At 30.0% G+C, this 22,861-nt stretch overlaps 3 protein-coding genes across 5 annotated transcripts in view; 1 reads left to right on the top strand and 2 right to left on the bottom strand.

Moving 5' to 3' along the window:
- LOC108686426 (putative U5 small nuclear ribonucleoprotein 200 kDa helicase) overlaps nt 1-18,994 on the bottom strand; it is a 54,272-nt gene extending 35,278 nt beyond the window's left edge. The window contains exons 1-3 of the mRNA XM_018191737.1: nt 18,923-18,994; nt 18,565-18,728; nt 3,797-4,316 (exon numbers count right to left, since the gene is read on the bottom strand). Coding sequence (XP_018047226.1) covers nt 3,797-4,316; nt 18,565-18,728; nt 18,923-18,967 — 729 coding nt within the window. The 5' untranslated portion in view covers nt 18,968-18,994. The remainder of the gene's footprint in view (nt 1-3,796; nt 4,317-18,564; nt 18,729-18,922) is intronic.
- A 563-nt stretch (nt 18,995-19,557) lies between these two features.
- LOC108686414 (serine--tRNA ligase, mitochondrial) lies at nt 19,558-21,669 on the top strand. 2 transcript variants are annotated; one of them, XM_018191715.1, is made up of 5 exons: nt 19,558-19,638; nt 19,775-20,502; nt 20,595-20,762; nt 21,317-21,360; nt 21,425-21,527. In XM_018191715.1, the coding sequence occupies exons 1-5, from the start codon at nt 19,570-19,572 to the stop codon at nt 21,442-21,444; spliced, it is 1,029 nt and encodes a 342-aa protein (XP_018047204.1). In that variant the 5' UTR covers nt 19,558-19,569; the 3' UTR covers nt 21,445-21,527. The 2 variants fall into 2 exon arrangements, with proteins under 2 accessions (XP_018047204.1, XP_018047203.1); XM_018191714.1 differs by having other exon boundaries at nt 21,317-21,669.
- Nucleotides 21,670-21,857: 188 nt separating this feature from the next.
- The window catches only part of LOC108686411 (protein krasavietz), a 3,886-nt gene continuing 2,882 nt past the window's right edge, over nt 21,858-22,861 (bottom strand). For both annotated transcript variants that reach the window (XR_001931703.1, XM_018191712.1), the window contains exons 7-8: nt 22,710-22,861; nt 21,858-22,300 (exon numbers count right to left, since the gene is read on the bottom strand). The exon at nt 22,710-22,861 is cut by the window's right edge. Coding sequence is in view for 1 of the 2 variants with exons in the window: in XM_018191712.1 (XP_018047201.1) it covers nt 22,718-22,861 (144 nt within the window). In the remaining variant the exon portion in view is untranslated. The remainder of the gene's footprint in view (nt 22,301-22,709) is intronic.

The raw sequence follows: 22,861 nt of genomic DNA, 5'->3' as shown, positions 1-22,861 counted from the left end.
AATTTGCAAGTGACTTAAGCATTATGGACATGTAAGCTAATTATACTTGTATCATTCTTGTTGAGGAGGACTCCAAAGAGAGTTGAAATGTTCAAAATAAAAAAGACATCAATCCAATATCTGATTATTGATTGTTCACTAAATAATTGCACCATTTATTGTTGCTGACTCTCATTAGTCTACTATATTTATCTTTTTGTTTTGTTTAAAATTCGAGAGTTCTAATATAATTATTGTTATTGCTTATTGCGAAAAATATTGCCTCGGTCGAGAATCCTCGCATGAAATGCAAGAAATCCGGGTTCGACTTCCAGCCGAGGCAATATTTTTCGCAATAAATTTATTACAATTTTTTAAGATTAAATTTGGGAAATTTGGGGGGATTATTAATATTTCAGATTGATTGCGTTGAAAGTCCGACAACCACCATATGCATGCAATTATAATTTCTGAAATTAATTCAAATTAATTTAAATTTATTTAAAAAATTAATTTAAATGAATATATTAGTTCAACATCTTTACATTCAAACCATAGTGGCGCTTCGTATTTAAACTATTTTTTATGTATAATATTTAGACGATATTGCTCAATTAATAACGCACATATCAGTGATCTCTGCTATGTATTTAACAATTATCATCCACGACTAAAATTTACGGTGGAGCAGGGGTGAATTGAATTTTTTAGATGTGACATTGTTAAAATTCAATACTTCTACCATATACGATTGGTACTTAAAATCCATATCATGCACAGAATACTATTTAAATTATTTCTCACAGCACCCGTTGTGTCAGAAGATTGGAGTCTTAATCAATCAGAATGTGGACTCAATCAATAAAGTATTTCTTTTGCAACATCTCTCTTTCAACGCTAAAAATTTTGATAAAATAATTAAAATATTATTAAATAGTTGGTATCCATTATAGTTGATTTTTTGCATCAGAAAAAAATTTAGCTTATGAAATAATTACTTTCAATAATAAAAACAATTTTAAAATGAAAAATAAAAAAAAATATTCTTTACAGTACTTTATGTTTCTAGTATTCCAGAGAAAATCAAAAATTTTTTAAAAAATAACACGATAATTAGCATTACAAAAATGTCAATAAATTGAGCAATTTCATCAAGATTCACAAAGATAGACTCTCGCTAATGTCGCATCAATGTGGTGTAAAATAAAATGTAAAGAATGTGATGCAACATACGTGAATCAGACGAACAGAACTTTGGAAGCGAGAATCAATAAACATAAAACTCGCATTAATTCGAAAACACAACGCTTAGTAATTATTGAACATTGGTTGAAATATTCGCATGATTTTGATTGGAGTAACATTAAAATTATAGATGAAGATAAAATTTTAAACAAAAAACTCATCTTAGAAATGATTTTTATTGGAAACAAACAGTTTAAATCTATCGCATGAGACTTATGACAATTTATTTATTAACAAGTAACGTTCTCTCTCTTTAATGTTTTCTTCTATTTATGTTTTTTTTCCACACTTGTTTTAGTTTGACTTGCGTCATTTTGTTAGATGACTAATATTCATAGTTAGCATCTCATAACTGTATGCTTTAACGAAGATCATGTATGTTTTAAGATTTAATTGTGTATTTATCTTTTTTTTTTTTAATTAATTGTTATATCGAGAAGTGTAATGATTTTATTGTAACGATACATTCAACTGACCATTATTGTATTAACACTAGAAAGACTCTTGCGAAGCTTGGATCAAAACATAGCCAAGAGTAGATGAATAAATTATTTTCCACACCAACATTTTGTGTTCAACTCAAAAAAGCATCAATTAATTTATTTTAAATTACACTTTGTTAGTAAACAATAAAAATACATAAAAGTAGTTTATATAATAATATACATACAAAAATATAAAAATTGAAACAGTTCGAATAATACAAGAAGAGAGATAGAGAGATACTATCGTGTCTTCTGATGTGTTATAAAACACATCAGAAGACACGATAGTATCTCGCGCTAAGACACGCGCAACTATATACCAACGCGAAATTGACCGTGTATCTTTACGCGAACCATCGAAATTTTCTAGACTATGATTATAGGACTCAATAAGGACTGAATCGATCAAATTCTAAGTAAATACGCTCAATCAGTAGCTTCTATCCAAAATATGTAATAAAAATGTCTTTATTTTTTTCTGCGTGCCCTATGACCGGAGATATTGTGATACAACGTTTTGATATGTTAAATTCTTCAAATAAAATAAGGAAATGAATCGCAAATTATAGTATGTAAAGGATAATTATGCAGAATAGAGCCACCTGAATCGCCTTGATCTTAACATATGTTGTGTGCATACAATGATCCTGAGTGATTTTCAGAAGGTTTTGGCTGGCGCTCTTTATATTCGTTAAAAAGGTATTATTAAAAAAAGTTCAAAAAATAAATGTGTGGAAAATTGTACATCCCAAGCAGGGGGAAGGATATTATTTAATATTGAATATGTATAGCAGAAATGTGACTGTGTATTTCTTAAATTATTTTGTTAATAACTTTTCAACGAGCGCCGGCTTTTGAGGTCACTTTTGAGGGTCATATATGTATCAAGGTCAAGGCGATTAGGCCGACTTCTCTTATATTGCATAATTAACGTATTATTTTATCAAGAAAGTTATAAATTGAAACAATATAAAAATTCAAAAAATAATGTTTTTTTTTTTACCTTTATCGCAATGTCATACTAATGGATATGACGTTCTCCACAAAAACTAAATGAGACCTTCCACTCTACAATTGCTCAGAAACAACCGAGATAAAACCACAGACTTCTATAAGTAGACTGCCGACTTTGCATCTATGTTTGAAGAGAGCGCTAGGGCCTGAGCAGCGTCATATTTGTATTAACTTTCAAATATAAATCACATGGATAATCACTGCTCAAGTAAATATTGAGAAATATTTTTAGTACCTATTGTATTTATAATAACGTAATATTTATGAAAGAAAAAGAACATTATTTCTTTTTATATTGACTTCGGCAGTTTATTATATCGCAAACAACCATTTTACATTATTGTTTTTCAGAATACAATTAAAAAGTTATCGTGAAGTGACATTTGATACTTATGATAATTTCTATTCTGACTAGTGTTTTCACATTCCATTCACGCGATACAGACAGGACGCATATGTATACATATGTGAAACAAGAATAGCTCCGAATCAGATTCATCTTTTTCAATCACATTGAGTCAGCAGTCTAGTTACAAAAGTTGTGGATGAAACACAAACAAGTTGTGGTTGAATCAAAACAATTGACAAAATGCGATAACGCAATTTTGACACAACTGCTCTCTTGTGATAAGTTTTAGTAACTCTGACATAATTAGTCAATTTATGTCAATTTACAAGAATTAAAAACATTAAAGTTATTTTATTTTTGGGTGTATTGTGCATTTCGTTTCAAGCATGATGAGCATAATGAATTATTTATCTTTGTTTAACATTTAGTGAACGACAAGAATCATGCGCATCATGTATGAAATGGAATGTACCCGTTGTAAACTAAAAAATGACAATTTCTGAGTAATTTGAGTTATGTCATTGTTTCGAGTTATGTTTTATAGAAAATGAATGATATATCCAAAGCTTATTAAATTGAAGATAAATTAGTTGCATATCTTTGTTAATCATATAATGTAAGAAATGTGTGGCATGATGAAGATCATAATTGAAGGAATATGATATGAATAGTAACTTGTTTTGAAAATCTGTATTTCAATAAGACTAATTGAGCAAAACCTTACGTTTTCTGCATGAATAGCTCTGTCATCATTAGCTTCTTCACCCTCATCACCTTCGTCTTCATTTTCTCGTACTTCTCCATATACATCTTCATCATCTTCCTCGCTACTCTCTTCAAACTGTACATTGATCCCATATGTTTCGTCAATATTTTCATCATTTGTTGTACTTTTTTCATCGCTACCAAAATCCGTGATCTTCTTACCAAGATTTACAAGCAATGCAAATCTTTCTTCTGCTAATAAACCAAGTAAAAGTTCAGTTTCTTTTTTTTTTTCTTTTTCTTTAAGTCGATCATTTTTTAATACAGCTAGTACTTCGTCAGCTGCACCGCAAAGAATATCACGTGGTTGGTCACCCAAAGCTTCTTGTATGAAACTGAGTAATACTTCATAAGTTTGACGTGTCTCTTGTGTTTTTGGACGATATACAATACCAACCATTTCATCTACACCTTCAGATAATAAAGTCGCTCCTTTCATACGAGTGAAGTCATATTGTGCTTCATCACGTTTTTGTCGTCTATAAAATGTCAAACATATTAACTTTGAATAATTTAAATATATAGAATAATTTAAATATATTATAAACTGTTTTTATAAACTGTATTAACAGATAGTTAATCTAATAGTTAATTGCATTATCGTAATATCGTTTTCTAAAATTACAAAAACGGAAACTATTTTAAAATTATTACTATTATTTTAAAAAAGTAATAAATTACACTGACAATATTCACAATAGTGGTGAATTGTCAATAATTTATTACATTTTAAAAAATAGTAATAATTTTAAAATAGTTTCCGTTTTTTTATAATTTTATAGAATTGAAGATGCAACCTAACTTACGTTTCAAGAGAACCTTCCATTTTCACATGCTGTAAACATCAGTTCATCCTTGTTATTTATCAAATAAACAAGGAATAAATAATATTTAATGCCCCATCTTAGATGAGGAATACGGACTCTTATATAATGCATAACACATAATGCAAGAAAATGTACCAATCAAAGTCCTTCGTTTCCTTCCTTTCCATGAAATAAAGAATCTGATTGATTGGATTTCTAATATCTTATGTGTTATGCGTTATGTAAGAGTCTGTGCTCCCTGCTTTAGGCAGCAGCACAGGCTATTGCATAACGCAGAACGCATAGTGCATAAGCGAATCAACCAATCCTTGCTTTCCTCTCATGTTACGAGAAAGAAATTTTGATTGGTTGATTCTGACTGGTAGATTCTCTAATGCATTTTGTACTGCGCGTTATAGAAAAGTCTTAGTTACGATCATTATAGTTATGCAATTTTGTCTGCGGTTGTGCTAATGCCTGCACATTGGACACGATGAGTGATGAACAATATCCAATGAGAGATCTTTGCTTTGCTTCGTCACGTGAGAAAAAGCAGAGTTTTCATTAGATATCGTTCATTATTCATCACTCATCACGTTCAGTGTGCAGTAGACAAAACAATGAAAATTCTCTAGACACCAGATTTACCAGTTAAAGGAGAGCACACTACTATTGATGTATTCTTCTACATCTGAAATCTGATTGGATGATTTAAAAAAAATAAATCAATGAGCGCTTTGTTAAGTCAACTGTTGAGTCTGCTGAATATAATCTATATGCAAGATCCGCGAACAATACAAGAAATAAGGAATTAGGAATAAAGAATAACGATTTTAACCTATCAGAAATCGAATACATCGGAATACACAGTTTCGGATAAGTTGAAATCATTATTCCTTATTCCTGCTATTGTGCGCTCGTAATATAAGAAATAAGGAATTAGAAATAAGGAATAATGATTTCAACTTATCAGAAACAGCGTATTCGGACAGATATATTGGATTATGTGTTCTTTAATTTAACACTTTTACAATGAATAAATCCGTTAATACGGATTCATTGTAGAAGTTTAGTGCAAAAGGGATATGTAAGTACAGATGCAAAGAAAATCACCATGCTTGAGATCATGTACTATATGCAAATTTTGGCTAACATTTCTGAAATCAATTGCGATAAATTATCAATTTTTCAAAAATATTGTAAAATTATTGTCACCAATTTACATAATAATGATATGTATATTATTTGTATAGAAGATTTGGTATAGTGACTAGTGCTAAGTTAAATTCGACTGCTTTCTTATTCCAGCCTCCTAAAAAAATATAATACCTAACTTTAATTTTTCTTTAAAAATATTTTCATTGAAATATAGATGACCATTTGTGTCACAAAATTTATTTAACCCTAGTATGTATCGTATGTATAAAAGATTTGATATCAATGACAAATGCCAAGTTAAATTCTAGTGCTTTCTTATGTCACTCTCCTAAAAAAAAGTAATACCTAGTAATTTTAATTTCATTGAATACATATGACCATCGACATGATATTTATATTCGCCGCAGCACAGACTCTTGGAAAACGCATAATTCATAGTGCATAAAGGAATCAACAAATTAAAATTCTTTTTTTCCATGGAATGGGAGAAACGAAAAGATTCTGATTAGTTAATTCGCTTATGCGTTATGCGTTATGCAAAAGTCTGTGCTGCAGTCTTATCATTTGTATAAAAGATTTGATATCAACAAGTTAAAGTCTATTGCAAGGTTAATTTATTACTTAATAACTTAATAAAGTTATTAATTAATAACTTTAATTTTTCTTTAAAAATATTTTCATTGAATGCAGACCATCATCATGATATTTGTTAAAGGAGATCGGATGCAAACAAAATTGCATGCTATTTGTTAATAAAATGCATAATGTCAAACTTAGTACAAACTTACTTTTTTTAAAAAAAAGTAAAAAAAGATGCAAAGAATATGCTTTTCGAATAGAATTTAAACCAATCAGCAGGCAATGTTTTTTAAATGTTTTAAAAAATTTTTTTTATTTTTCATTAATTTTACATTTTTTACGATTCATTTTCAAAATTCATTAATTTAACTTTTACTTATTGTTTATTAAACATTATTTTACATTATAATTTTTCATATGAATAAATGATTGAAAAAACATTTGTTTAAACGTTTATTTAACGTTTATTTTAAATTTATTTTTTATTGGGAGTACAAATTAGTTCGGTTCCGTTTTCCTAAAGATAGCTCCAGCTATCTATCTGTTGTGAATGGTTCATAGTGACAGCTGATTTTGACGGTTTCAGAGAGATTAAACATCTAATAATATTCAGTTTATATCACTTTGAGTTTCATATAAAAACCTTGATTTTTACTATGTTTGAAATATCGAATTTTGTGTTAACCAAGCAGCATTTATGGGAGGTTTTGATTTTCTGTTTTAATTGGAAGAAAAATGCAACTGAAGCCCATCGAATGCTTGTCGAAGTTTATGGTGACACTGTTCCAACTGATAAATCATGTAGGGAATGATTTCGACGTTTCAAAGATGAAGATTTCAGCGTTGAAGACAAGCCTCGCTCTGGACAGCCAAAAAAATTCGAAGACAAAGAATTAAAGGCATTACTCGAAGAAGATCAGAGTCAAACGCAAGAGGAGCTTGCAGAATCATTGGGGGTAACTCAACAAGCCATTTCTGTACGATTGAAAGCCATGAGAATGATTCAAAAACAAGGAAATTAGATGCCTTATAAACTGAAACCGAGAGACGTTGAAAAGTGATTTTTCACTTCATCAGTGAACAGCTAATTCAAAGATAACAGAGAAAAGATTTTTTGCATCGGATTTGTGACTGGAAATGAGAAGTGGATATTCTACGACAATCCCAAGAAGAAAAAATATTACGCTAAGCCCGGTCAATCGTTGCCATCGACCTCAACATCAACTCCACGGCCGAACATTCATGGTTCGAAGATCATGCTCTGTATCTGGTAGGACTAAAAGAGTCTTGTTTACTATGAACTGCTGAAACCTGGCGATTCCATTACGGGCGATCGGTATCGGTTACAATTGAGCCGTTGCGAGAAAAACGACAGAATACGAGCAAAAACATGATAAAGTTATTCTTCTTCATGACGCTCGGCTTCATGTCGCTAAAGTCGTAAAAAAATATTTGGAAACACTCAAATGGGATTTTACCGCACCCGCCATATTTTCCGGACATTGCTCCTTCTGATTACTAGTTGTTCCTCCGAAGGATACAGCACGATTTGGCAAGTCACCGGTTCACTTCTTTTGCAGAAATCGAAAATTGGCTCCAAAATTGGATCGCCTCCAAAGACGAGTTATTTTTTCAAGATGGAATTCGAAAATTGCCTGAGAAATGGGAAAAAATAGTAGGCAGCGATGGACAATACTTTAATTGATTTGTTATTCATTTTGTTTTGAAATAAATGCACAAAAAATGGACCGAACTAATTTGTACTCCCAATATTTGAAATTATGATTTGAAAAAATATTTTTTAAACATTTAACATATAAAGAAATGATGGTTTAAATCGAGCGAGAGATAAAGTTTATATAAAGTAATTTAATCGCATATAATGTTAACATGACAGAAAGTGAATATCAGAAAAACTTGATGTAAATCGTATGTTTCGGAATTCACACTTTTCCTTCTTCAGCGATTTATAAAATATGTTGCATAGTAATATAGAGGAATAATCTTACAGCGAGAATAGTGTGGTATTGTTTTGAAAAATTGATTCTATAATTTATCAACGATACGTAGATGACATCATTATGACTGCGCCAAGAGAATACATTGATTCTCATAATTTTTAACAGCTACCATAATAAGTTACAATTTACTTTGGAAATTGAAAATAATATATGCTTAAGCTTTTTAGATCTACTATTGAAGATTGAGAATAATAAAATTGTTGACTGATTCCATACAAAGACGTTCTCCAAGCAGATATCTTTCCTTTCTATCCAATCATTCCATCTTTCATAAAATTGATTCGATTTTCATTCTTATAGACAAAGCCATTCTTCTTTCTCACCCTAGATTCCATCAAAAAAACATTGAATTTGTTATAAACATTTTCCTAAACAATTGCTATCCTTTATCCCTAATTTTTAATTGCATAAATAAAAGGATTAAAAAAATTATACATGAGAAACACACAGAGCATTGACAATGTGATTTCGGATAATGCAAATGATTTAAAAAAAATATATTTTGTGATACCTTATATATCCAAGGTTTCATATTCCGTCACTGCATTTTTTAATAAATCAATCTTCACAATTGGCTACAGAATCTTAAACACGTTCCTCTTTCATTAAAGTACGCAAAAACAAATTAATAAATTCCATTATAAACAACTTAATAAATTCCAAAACCAGAATGTTGTTTGTCAAATCAATTGTCAAGATTGAGGCGTCGTATGTGGGACAAACGAAAAGACAACTTCCGTATAATTAAACATAGAAATAACATTAAACAGAGTTTCTTCAGATTCTCCGTCATCTCCGATCATAGAATTAAATTGCGATCATAATTTTGAGAGGGAATCTTAATTCTATTATAGCAATACATTCTAATAAATCTGCTTTTTTTGTGAATTGAATCCATCGTCTCGTGTATCTTATCACCACCCAAATCAATAATTGTATATTTATAAAAAATATAAATATTTAGAAAAATAAGAAAAATAAGAAACATTCTCAATGAGAGTTAAAAAAAATCTAGCGTGTGTATATATATACGATTGAGTCATAGAGTCATGTAAATTGTGAACGTTGTGAATGCTCTATTAAGTTTAAGTCTAAAAAAATAAGACATGCATTATGAAAGAGAAATAAATTACTTTTATTATTATTTTTAAATTTTTAATTACCTTTTATTATATTTATTTTTATTAATTACCATTCTAATTTAAAATTTTTTTATACTTTTTCTTATTCGACCTAGCAGCACCAATAATATAAAAAATTGTTCTATTATATTTAAATTAAATTTTTTTTATTTTATACGATTAATTCTTTACTTTTTTGTGATAACATCTAAATTGAGCAAAGTAATGCAATTTTATTATGTTTTGAAGGAAAATTAAAACCCATTACTTTAGTTGGAAGAGAAAATGTCTTTGAATGAATTGTGATATAATAATTTCATTTAAAAGGAATTTAAACCATTCGGAGTGGAATAAGATCCTTCAATAAGATATATGTATGTATACTTAGATATACGTATTCACTATATAAAAATTAAAGATAGTACCATTTGTATTAAGTAAACAATAAAGATAGTATTACTTGGGTTTTATTTTTTATTTGCTAGTAGAATTTAACTTGATGCCACAATTGTCAAATCTTTGGTACAAATGATACATATCATTAGATTAATTCATTAGATATTCATTATATATATAATTTGACATCATATAAAGAAATGGAATTTAACTTGGCGCCAATTTTTGATATCAAATTTTTTTTATGATCGATACATAAAATTTTGAGGAATTTAACTTGGCATCAATTTTGTTGATATCAAATCTTTTAAATGAACAATACATATCATTAAAATTAAATAACAAGAGATAGTACCAATTGTGTTTTACTTTCTAATTTGATAGAATTTACCTTGATAGACTATCAAATTAAAAAATTCGATTGAATAAACAGATAATAACAATGACGATAAGGAAAAAACAAATAAAAATAAAAAGAGCAAAAAAAGAACTTTTTCACAGTTTCGTTCGACATTTCAGATAAAATCAAAAATTTTTTTAAGAACATCAACATTGTAAGCATGGCATATAGAGGAATAAATAAACTCTATCAGAGTCCTCAAAAATAAGTTGCCGTCACTCGAAACGTGGTTTATAAAATACAATGCGGTGTGACTCATCATATGTGGGTCAGATCGATAGAACCCTAAAAGAGAGAATTATTGAACATAGAAACCATATTAATTCATCACTTAAACATCTATTATTAAGTTCCTTAACAAGTTTAACTATTTTCGATATGACTATCTGCCTTAAGGATTGTTTTTATGATGATATTATGAAGAAACACTGCTAACGAATACAAAAAGCTATTTATCGAAGAAATTGTTATACGAAATTGTTCTGTTTATCTTCGGAAAACGTGGACTCTTGGAAATATTATTATTATACTTATTAGGTGTACAACTTTGCTTCCGCCGTTTTCCTATAGATGGCTTTAGCGGTAAGTGGTAATGATCGAAATAAATAGATCATAGACGTCATACAATAAACTTGGGCATCTGTCAACATAACCCCATAGAAACATTAATCGATTTGTGTCTTCATCATAAAGTTATTCTCGATTGAAAATGTCAGTTTACGAGCCAAATTCTCGTCATTTGTGGGAGGTTTTAATTTTTTGCTTCAATATGAAGAAATCTGCGGCTGAGGCTCATCGAATGCTCTCAAATACTTATGGTGAGACCGCTATTAGTGAAAGAACGTGAGTGCGTTTCAACGCTTCAAGAACGGTGATTTTTGACGTCCAAAGTCATGCTCTGTATTTGGTGGGACCAGCTCGGCGTAGTGTATTATGAACTGTTAAAACCGACTGAAACAATCACAGGCCCATCGCCTGTGCGTTTGAGTCGAGCATTGAAAGACAGACGGCTGCAATACAATGAAAGACACGATAATAAAGTGATTTTGCAGCATGACAATGCTCGACCCCATGTTGCGAAAGTGGTCAAGACATAGACACTTGGAAACGTTGAAATGGGAAGTCCTACCCCACCCACCGTATTCTTCAGACGTTGCTCCCTCTGACTATCACTTGTTTCGATTAATGGCACACGGCCTGGCTGACCAGCACTTCCGGTCTTATGAAGAAGTAAAAAATTGGATCGATTCGTGGATAGCCTCAAAAGATGACCAGTTTTTTCGACGCGGGATTCGTACGCTACCCGAAAGATGGGAGAAAGTAGTGGCCAGCGATGGACAATACTTTGAATCATAAATGTATAACCAGTTTTTTACAATAAAACCTCGAATTTCGGAAAAAAACGGCGGAAGCAAAGTTGTACACCTAATAATAAACTTTTATATGTAGAATTAGCTATATACTTTTTTTCGTTCCAATTAACTAATAAAGTGCGTAAGCTCGTTATCTCTTTGTCAGATCCCTTTCAAGTCATACCTCATAAATATTCATATCCTGATGCATCTCATTTATCCTGGAAATATACCTGTCTATCCAATTCTATCGTCACATTCCCCTTATCCGCACGAGTAAAAATAATCCTATCTTTCATATCCCTTAAAAAAATTCTAGTGTCTTTCGTTAGCTATGACTCCTATCTGTACAATGTAGGGAACAAGACGCTAAGTTATTTAGGAAATGAGTGGTTCGAGATTGAGATCCACTCATCAATATGCAATTTGTAAATATTACTTTCAATACACTTAATAAGATCGACTATTAAATCCAATCTATTGTTCAAAGATAAGGCAAAGTTATTTCCCAATTGTAAAAAGTTCTGTATATTAGAAGATATGGAAACAGTTGATAGATTACGAACCAGTTATTCCTTTGTGAGGTAAATGAAGGAGAAGGAATCAGGGAAGAAAGGGTAGAGGATCAATCTGTATTTCTCTAACTGTCTCAACATTTGGATTCTGTACGTTAGGATACAACAACAATCTAACACTAACACTATCCTCCAACATTCCATCCTTGTCCATGATCAATGTCAATAGTGGACACTGATAATAACGAATAGGTCTGTTAATATTATTATTTAATAATTCTTCCCTCCGTTTCGACAACAGCCAGCAACATTTCGAATCAATACTACTCCTTTCGCGCAAAAAGAAAAGGAAGATTTCCCTTGTTTAAAGGCGTCAAAAAAGGCGACGCAAATATGAATAGGAAAGTAACAGGAAATAACACGTACAAATCGAAAAAGCTGTACCCAAGTGGAATCTATTTTTTTATAAGTATCATTCAATTCTAACTTCAAGATATTCGCAACACGTTGATGTCTAATATATTCAAATTTTTTAACTAAACTGTTCCCAAAAAATTTCAATTTAAATCTATATAGCCGATGCAAGGTGGGATAATATTGTTTGCGATACAGTACCTTATGAATCTAGTGTATAAAAGATTTTTAGTTAAACAAATACTTAATCCATGATTTTAGTAATCTAATTGTTTCCGGTCCAAAAACGGAAAATATAAATTGAAAAAAAAAAAAAGAATATTGAGGTGGATACATATTTACAGCCTGCGTATAATAAATCCGTAATAAATATAACAAATTAAATTAATCAAGACTCCTTATAAATCAAAGAAAGGATACGAGCAGTAGGAGTCAAGCAGAAGACGTCGCGCAAATAATATATTTACGAAGTGTGAAATTTCTTTATTCACTAAAAGAGATAGATAGTAAGCTCACCATTACAGAATAATTTTTATTTATAATTTATTTATGTTAATTGTTTATGTTGTCTCTGAGGATGACTCAAAAGTGAGTCGAAACATATAAGCACGTTTTAATGAATAAAGAAGTTTCACACTATATGGTACTTTATAGATATATTATTTATACATCTTCTCCTACTGCCCGTATTATCCTTTCCAGTTCTTCAGTAATCACGGAGCATAGACTGGAATATTCTCGAATTCAATTGAAATAATACAAAAATTTTAGACGAAGAAAAAATTTTAAACAAACAACTTATTTCGGAAATGATTTTTATACGCAAACAAAAAAATAATTTGAATTTGCAAACTGACACGGAACTTTTAGACTCGGCTTATTTCGATATGTTTAACAAAAATTAATGTTTTCCTCTCTTCAATATTTTCTTTCCATGCCTTCGCGATATGATTTCGTAACAGACATTGTCAGATGACACATATGTCTTGTAACACACGATCGAATATCTCTAATGTGTTTAACGACTTTAGCTCTTTCTTTTTGACATAAAATTTGTTCATCTAGTAAACCAAGAAGCTTAATGACGTTGAAACATGATGCATTCAGCTCTGATTCTGCACATAAATATATTGTCATTGCGTTCACATACTAAGGAAAACATTGATCTCAATTTATTGGTTTATTTAATCTCACATTGAAAAGAATCTCGAACGGAGATAGAAACATTTGTTCAAATTATTATCGATCAATCGACTAAAGCATTATTATACATATCAAAATCCTGTGTTTCTTAAAATATTTTTAAATAATTGAAAGCATATTAAAAATAAAATGTTTAATAAGAAGAAAGTAGTTTGTTACAGATGTAACAAAGAAGATTATAAAGGTTATAAATTTGAGTGTCCTCTTAATAATTATAGTAATTATAATAAATACAATAAGAGCATAACTCAGACGAAAATAATTCAAAGGATGATAAAGTTTTAAATCAGTAGCTAAGTTTTTAGAATGTGACACTTGTCGCATTCTAAAAACTTAGCTACTGATTCATAGACTCTGGTGCAACTATATATCAAATAAGAAAAAATTGGGTTCAAGACTGAACAAAAAAGGAGCAGTTGCAAGTGCTCAGACACTTAATGCGCATGGTATTGGAAGTGTAATTGTCTCTACAAAAGATGCTACAAAAAGAATTTTCAATGTGGTTTATATTCCTGACTTAAAAATTAATCTTCTTTCTATAAATAAAATGATAAAAAACGATCATATTGTAGTTTTCAATTCAACAGATTGCCAGGTCTATGACTCGGAAGATTGCTCAGTCTCCGGAAAAATTATCGTCACAGCATTACAATGGTTTGTATCGTTTAGATACTTCCCAGATCGCAAATCTTGTAATGCAGACAGATGATAAGAAACTCTCTGATACAAAAGGCTGGGGCACCTTAATCGTGAAAATTGTTAAAGTAAGGTTTAGCTATTGGAATATCTTTTGATAATAAAAAAAGCAATATGTTGAAAGGTAAACAAACTAGAAAACCTTTCAAAAATTTGATTGCTAAAAGAGCTACTAAATTATTAGAAATTGTCCACTCGGATTTGTATGGCCCCATATCAGAATATTCATGAAGCGGTAAAAAATATTCTTACATTCATTGACGATTTTTCTAGAAAAATTTATGTATTTTTTCTTATCTCCAAAAATGAAATATATTCCTCATTCTTAGAATACATGGTAGAAAATGAATCTGATCGAACAATAAAGACTCTACGTACTGACAATGAACGAGAAAACATAAAGAATTTGCTTTTTATCTGAAGTTTAAAAATATCAAGCATCAGCTTATGCATCGGAGCAAAATGTGTAACGGAGCAAACAAATCGGACAATTATCGAAAAAGCTCGCTACATGATGCAAGATGCGAGTATGGCTCAAAAGATGTGGGCTGAAGCTATGAACATTGCAGTCTACCTTAAAAATCGTTCTCCTCATAAAGCAGTTATAGGAAAAACGCCTGAAGAACTTTGGACCGGCAAGAAAGTTAAGTCATTTATTTAAGTCATTTAAAAATGTTCGATTGTTTGGAGTATATTCACACTCTCAAAACTCAAAATTTCTTCGAAAATTTCTTCAGTTTCTGAATCAGTATTTGGGCCAGCATTAAAAAAATCCTCTGCATGTTCTTCTTTCCAATGAAAACAGGCAATGAAAGAGGAGCTCAAGTCAATGACAAACAACAAAGTTTGGTTATTGATAGATTCTCTGAAGAACAAGAAAATAGTAAAAAATAAATAGGTGTTTCGCACCAAAAGAAATTCTGCTGGTGAGATTGTCAGATATAAGGCTCGACTCATGGCGGAAGGCTTTATACAAAAATTTGGCATTGATTATTTCGAAACTTTTTCACTTGTAAGAGTTTATTCGAGTATAAGATTGTTAATTGCCTTTTCTGCTGAAGTATGTTTAGACATAGATCATTTAGATGTGAACACGACCTTTCTAAACGGTGGGCTATCGAAAAACATATACATGTTTCAATTCAAAGATTTTATAGATCAAGATAACAAAGATAAGGTATGTTTGTTAAATAAAACAATATGGCTTAAAACAGACAACTTCTAGAATATGGAATAAAAAAAGGTACCAAAAAGTACTATTTAAACTTGGTTTTCAGAAATCCAAGTTTGAAACATGTATATTTTTCAAAGCTATAGACAAATTTCTCATAATTATTGCGTTGCATGTTGATGATTTTCGTATTTTTTTCTAATAGCTCTGAAAAGATAAAAAAGATTGAAAGAACAATTGATGAGAAATTTTAAAATCAAAGATTTGGGATTAGGTCAAAAGATGCCTATTAAATATTGAAAGAAATCAAAATGAAATAAGTGTGAATCAGAAAGATTATATTTTAGTTACTTTTAAAATTTACTACGTCAGAAGCGAAATTAGTCTAAACTCCTATGGAAGTAAATGCAAAACTAAATTTTACTGACAAAGCAAATACTGATGTGCCTTATCAGCAATCAATAGGAGTTTTAATTTAGTTATAAATTCGAGATCTGATATTGCTTATCTAACTAGTTATTTAAGTCAATTCAATGTTTCTCATACTGATCAGCGCTAGAAAGCAGCAAAAAGAATTTTTAAGTATTTAAAAAATACCATTGATTATTATTTATGTATACATTGTACATATAAAAGAATGACTATATGCATATTACAGGCTTTGCAGATTTGGTGAATGATTCTAATGATCGAAAATCTTACAGTGGTTTCATCTTTATGTCTTTATGTCAAATGGACTCACATCTTCAGAAGTTCGCAAACAGCGCACGGTAGCATTTTCTAGTACAGAAGCGGAATATGTTAGCTATCTTTGAGTCAACAAAAAAGACAATTCACTTAAAAGACTTGTCAAGTGAAACAATTATAATAACAATTATAATAAGCTTATACAATAATTTTTATTTAATTTTTAATGATAATCAAAGCGCTCAAATGTTAGCATCTAATCCAGTCTTTCACAATAAAACTAAACACATAGATGTTAATATCATTTTATCAGAGAAACTATTGAAAATAAATAAATAATATTTAAATATGAATCTACTGATAACAAACATTTTTACGAAATCCTTAATAACGCTAAACATCTTTTTGTCTTACAAGATTTAGAAATTGGGTACAATCAATAAAATATTATTTTTACTTACTAGATTAAGGAGGAGTGTTAATAATCTAGTGAGTTTATGCAGATATCATGATTGTGTGAGAAGGAGCATGCATGTGATACATGAAGCATGAATAGCGCGCAACGTCAATGTTTTCTTTTGTTTAGTTGCTAAGATATGTTCTTTTGTTTATTCCCTTTTAATTGCTCTTTGCTTCTAATGTTTAACAGTTCGTTATAATAAAATGATTTTGCTAAAATCTTACTCTAACATAAATTTATGTTAACCAATTATTTACAACACTTACGTCTTAAATTTTTTTATGTGTCTTAACATTTAAAGTTGAAGACTATTCAGATTAGGAAATCTGTCACATCGAGAGAATAGAGAGTTACACAAATTCTCAGCTTTAAAAATACAATTTTCTGCTTTAAAAATACATTATTTTCTATATATTTTTTGTTTGTAAAGTAGAGTAGAAAATTTGTTTTTAAAGCAGAGAATTCATATAATTTTTTTGAAGCAGAAAATACTTATTCTAACTTCACTTACATGTTGTCATGTCCTTCTATGTCATCGATGTGACAGATCTCCTAATACGAATAGTCGTCAACTTTAATAAGTATTACAATTAATAAGTATTACGGTTCATAGGACTACGAACGACATTTCTGCGAGAGTCTTTCATTTTATGCAAAAACGCATCGCCAAATAAGCCGAATAAGCCTAATTTCATAGATTTTTGAAGTGATGAAGTTAAATTGTATAATTATCAGAAAAAAAACAGAATAGTTGCTTTCCATCTACACACAAGTGAAACTGAGTCTGAAGTGAACTGAGTATTTCATACTCATTAACGATGTTATTTCCTTTGGTTATCGTTATCAAAAAGTTATCATGACAATACAGGTTCATAATCTCACTTTTAAAGTGAGTTATGAGACTCACTGAAGCATACTGTCTCGATCTTGTGCAAATTATAAGCAAAAACTCAATTAAATCTCATTTATTTTTAGAATCTTTATTTATATTTAGAATGCAAAAAGAATGTGCATTCAACTGAGTTATGTCACAAGTGAGAGATGTCACAAGTGAGAATTATCTGAGATGTAAGTGGAAAGCAACTAATATAAAAAAAAACATATTTTTCTCCCTCTACAATTAGTTACAACACTGAAATTACATTTCAAAATTAATATTACAATTTTAGTGATTTAAAGAGTTATTTCCTGGAAAATTTTATTTTTTGATGTTATGTCATGGTTGTAACAAATAACCGATACATTGAATGGTTTGTTATCAAAATATGACACAAGTGAAAATTTTTCTCAGAATTTTTGTACAAATTAAAACACTTTTCTATTGAGAAAGTTAACACTTTTTCTTAGAATTTTCCATATATATAGATATTATAAATAAGGTTTTTCATATAATTTCTGAAAAAAAATATCTTGAAAAAAATATCTTATTCAGATTGTAAGATTTTATCAAAAACTTTAAAATGAAAAATCTTAAAATATTTCAGTATTCACATATAGAATTCTAGAAAAGATGTAGACTTCTGATATTTCTGAAGTGTTCTAATTTGTATTAAAAAATCTAAAAATTTGTTGAAGTTACAAAATTATTCAAATATTCTGAAAAATTTTTAAATTTACATAAAAACTCTGAAAAGCTACATGAAAAATTCTGAAAAAAATTTTTACCAAGAGAGCAACATAAAGAAGACAGTTCCATCAAAATAAAAGTCGTGTGTTCAAATCCAATTACTGATTTACAATAAACCTACTTGACTTTTCTCTCCTCTGCTTTTCCAGGTTTGGTACGCTGGGCTCTATCACCCATACGAGTACCATCCAATTTTCCCACGAGAGACATAACCTCACCGGTAGCTTCATCTCGGCTGCGTCTTTCTATCAATCGGACATCAGCTTGTAAAACGAGATTGGAATTCTGTAAATATTAACGCAATGTAACAAAATCGCATCGCAGATACAACACATCGTAAATGTAACGTCATAAATATCATGTAAGTTGCACAGTTGTTAAAAGTTGCGTATTATAAAAAAGTTAGCATAATAAAATAATTAAAAACAACTATTATGTCATCATTAAAAAATAAACAATTAAAAATGAGAAATACAAACCGCTTTATACTCGTATTGTAATTGACGTGCAGCAGCGTCCGCCATGATTTGTTTATTAGGTGCGTTCAATACTACGACCTGCTATGATCTCACTGAGTGCTCAGCGCAGTGAGCGATTGTAATATTGAATGTACCTCTTATATCTGTTTGGTCTAAATTTTTAGACTGCGTTCCGTTTCATGCATGATGCATCATTTATCCTTATTATTCACCGAATGTTAAACAAGAATAAATGATGCATTAAGATAGGTATTCATGAAGCGCTCGTCGCTCATATTCAGCGACAAATTCATTTTCAGCGTTAAAGTAAGTCACGTGATAGAAACTGTTGAATATCAAACGTCAATTTTGATCACGTGATCTATTTTGACGCTGAAAATGAGCGTCGAGCGTCAGCATAAAAAAGTACCTGAAGCGTATTTTGCCGAGAAATTTCTTAACCTCAATAATCGTTAACTTTAACACTTGATATCTTGATTTTCGGAGTAGAGCGACGCTTATTTCCGCCAGATTCTTTCGTTTCATGCAAAAACGCGTCGAATAAGTCTAATTTTATTATTGATTTTTTAATCGCTCTAGCTAATTATTTCCATTTTTAACACATTATTGAAATGATATAAACTGATATATTTATTTTTAAATATAAAATGAGAATTAATCTTCAACAAAATTTCAAGCAGTTTTGTAGGTCACGGCATTTCTTGTTACATACATTAGTACGTATTATTATTTGCAATTTTTTTGTACATTATTACATAGTAGTAAATTATGTAATATTCATAATTTATATAAAGTATTGTTTTTATGTAATAATAATAATAATAATAATAATAATAATAATATTTGTAATAGCCCACAACACCAAAGAAAAATATAATCAACACGAGATTATTTGTGCCAGAACCAGAATATGATACAGATTTTGTATGCAATTCTGCAAATCGTGACATTATTTTCAGTAATATTAAAAGTCGAAAAGGTATTGGAGATATTGATAAAGTTCTCGAATATTCTGGCAATGCCGAGAAGCGAGAATTGCTTTTGCAAGAATTAAGCAAAATACCAAATTGTACACATCCTGCAGTAATTGAGTATGGAGATGAACCAAAATTGTTAAAGAAATGTGGTAGAAAACCACAATTTGACTTTGAGCCTCAAGAATTTGCTGAACTTGCCACTAATTTAAAAGCAATAAGAACCCATACACTCGGTCCTGTTACCGGACAAAGAAGCTATATACTTTTAGGAGATTTAGCAGAATTGGAAGAAGCATTAATTCAGTATACACTTAGAAGATTGATGAAGCATGGATTTAAATTATTGTCAGTACCTGACATCATCCTTACTGAAATAATCGAGAGATGTGGTTTAATAGTGAATAATAATCGGACTTTGGTATACAATTTAGATTCTCATTATGATGACAATTATAGTTTATCTGGAACTGCAGAAATGTCATTAGCTAGCAAATTGATGAACACTATAATTTCCTATGACACACTACCAATGAAATTGGCTGCTGTCAGTCGATGCTATCGTGCAGAGGGTTCAGGTTCTCTAGATGAAAGAGGAATCTATAGGCAAGAGATTACTTGTTATTAAGATTAACACATAAAGATAAACTTTAAATTTTTTTTAATTGATTTTATTTTTCAACTTAATGTTTGGGCAGAGTTCATCAATTTACTAAAGTGGAAATGTTTGTTTGCTCCAAACCAAATCAATCTGAGGAAGTGTTTCAAGATCTTCAAAATATACAGGAGGGATTGTTCTCTTCCTTAGGATTGCACTTTCAAATAATGGATATGCCATCACTTGATTTAGGTTCATCAGCTTATAGGTATTATGGATAATTATATTCCTACATCTATATACAAGGTATTCCATTTTAAATGACAAGATCAGGATAAGGTCACTTTGAATTTTTTTAATGGAATTACTCATTTTTCATTCATATGATGTATATATGTATGTGATGTACATGCGTGTGTGCATATGTAGTATGTGACACGCACTGCATGAACACCTATCCATCCACACACACATACACACACACATACACACACACACACACACACACACACACACACACATGCATGCGTGTGCGAAAAATACTTAATGGAAAGATTTTTTATTTTATTATAAAGCTTCGAAAAGCTCTCGAGATAAACTACAAAAATATGTAATGAAAAATGAGGTTCTATTTAAATAATTCAAAGTGTCTTTATCTTGATTTTGACATCACTTAAGATCAAATTAATTATATCTCACTCGAAAATTTTCATCTGAAACATTTTTTTCTCAAATGAATTTAAGAGATATTTGAGATAGTTATTTAAAACGGGACACTCAGTACATTTATATTTTTCACAAATGTAATTCTTTTTGTTTTAGAAAATGTGATATGGAAGGTTGGATGCCTGGAAGAAAATTGTATGGTGAGTTATCTAGTTGTAGTAATTGCACGGATTATCAGTCAAGGCGCCTCAATATTAAATATAGGACAAAAGATGGAAATATAGCTCACGTGCATACACTAAATGGAACTGCGTGCGCGATACCTCGCATGTTAATCGCATTGTGCGAAACATATCAAACGAGACATCATCGTATCACTATACCAAATGAGTTGATGCCTCTGATGAAGGGTAAAACACTCATTAAAAAGCAACCAATCGCAGATATGAGAACTTACAAATATAAACAAAAATTAAATGTAAAAGAAAAAGCTGAATAAAGTATAAATATCGCAACTGTATTACTTATGAATGAATATTGTGATCGTAAGTTGAACACATTTCTTTTCTAGATCAAGTCCTTAAAAAACATTTTTATCTTTCAATAATATTAGAATATTACCATGCAATTTTTTTCCTGACATTTGTTCATTCTATTATAAGAAAGTATTATAAGGAATTGTCACCAAAACTCAAAATATTAAACACCACCTGTCAGTATATTTTCTATAAACTAATACAATATTATTATACAAAGAAAGACAGGGATCCGAAAATTGTACGTACACAGGAATAAAGATTTTTTTGTTATAATTTCTTTGTTATTCTGTATATATTTTGTAGCGGAGTTATAAAAATGTAACACAAAATATTTTTTCTTAAAGTAATACAATTCAAAGATGTTGCAAATTTACAGTTCCTCCACACTGATTGGATGTTAATGTCCTTATTGATAATTTAAAAATTTTCTATTCTTTTGAATACTTAATTCATTATGGAGTTCCTAACATTGACTTTTATTTATATCTTATTTATATTTTGTTTTTCAAGAATTCGTATGTCTTTTCTGATTGATATTGTTCTTGATCTATCTTGAAATTTTAGGACTATTATTTCTTGTCAGTGGCAATGATGCGTTTTCCTGTAGAGAAAAACAATACTGTAAAAGTCATAAAATATCATGGCTATAAAATATATGATTAACGGGCAATTGAGAGCAATAATCAACACAATTGTTCATGCGTAATTATTAACAAATATATTGTTCTAGACATTACATATAAATGAGAAGAATCGGATTTCGACTTCGTTATCATCAGCGACGTCCTATGTACGCGATGTCTATTTGTACGTAACATCTAGAACAATACATTCAATTATTATGAATCATTGCGTTGATTATTGCTCTCAATTGCCCGTTAGTCACTATATTTTTTGTCCTTTTTTTATCTCGAGAACTTTTATTTTACTTTTATAATTCCATAAATTATAGTTATAAGGTACAATATAAATTTTATATTCATTTTGTATAAACTTTTGTAAAAAGTTACTTGAATATCTAATCCTCTTCTTCTCCTGATTCAGATTCCTCTTCAGCATTCTGTAACCACTCCACAAATTTTTTCATTTGGTCTAGAAAGAGCATTTTTCCCTTCACGGAATGCCCTTCTTTGTACCACTTTAATATTACATCTTCCGATAC

This window comes from Atta colombica, unplaced genomic scaffold (genome assembly GCF_001594045.1).
Source record: "Atta colombica isolate Treedump-2 unplaced genomic scaffold, Acol1.0 scaffold18, whole genome shotgun sequence".
Classification (NCBI taxonomy): domain Eukaryota; kingdom Metazoa; phylum Arthropoda; class Insecta; order Hymenoptera; family Formicidae; genus Atta; species Atta colombica.
The sequence above is the reverse complement of the archived record's forward strand: the minus strand, read 5'-3'. Positions and strand labels throughout refer to the sequence as shown.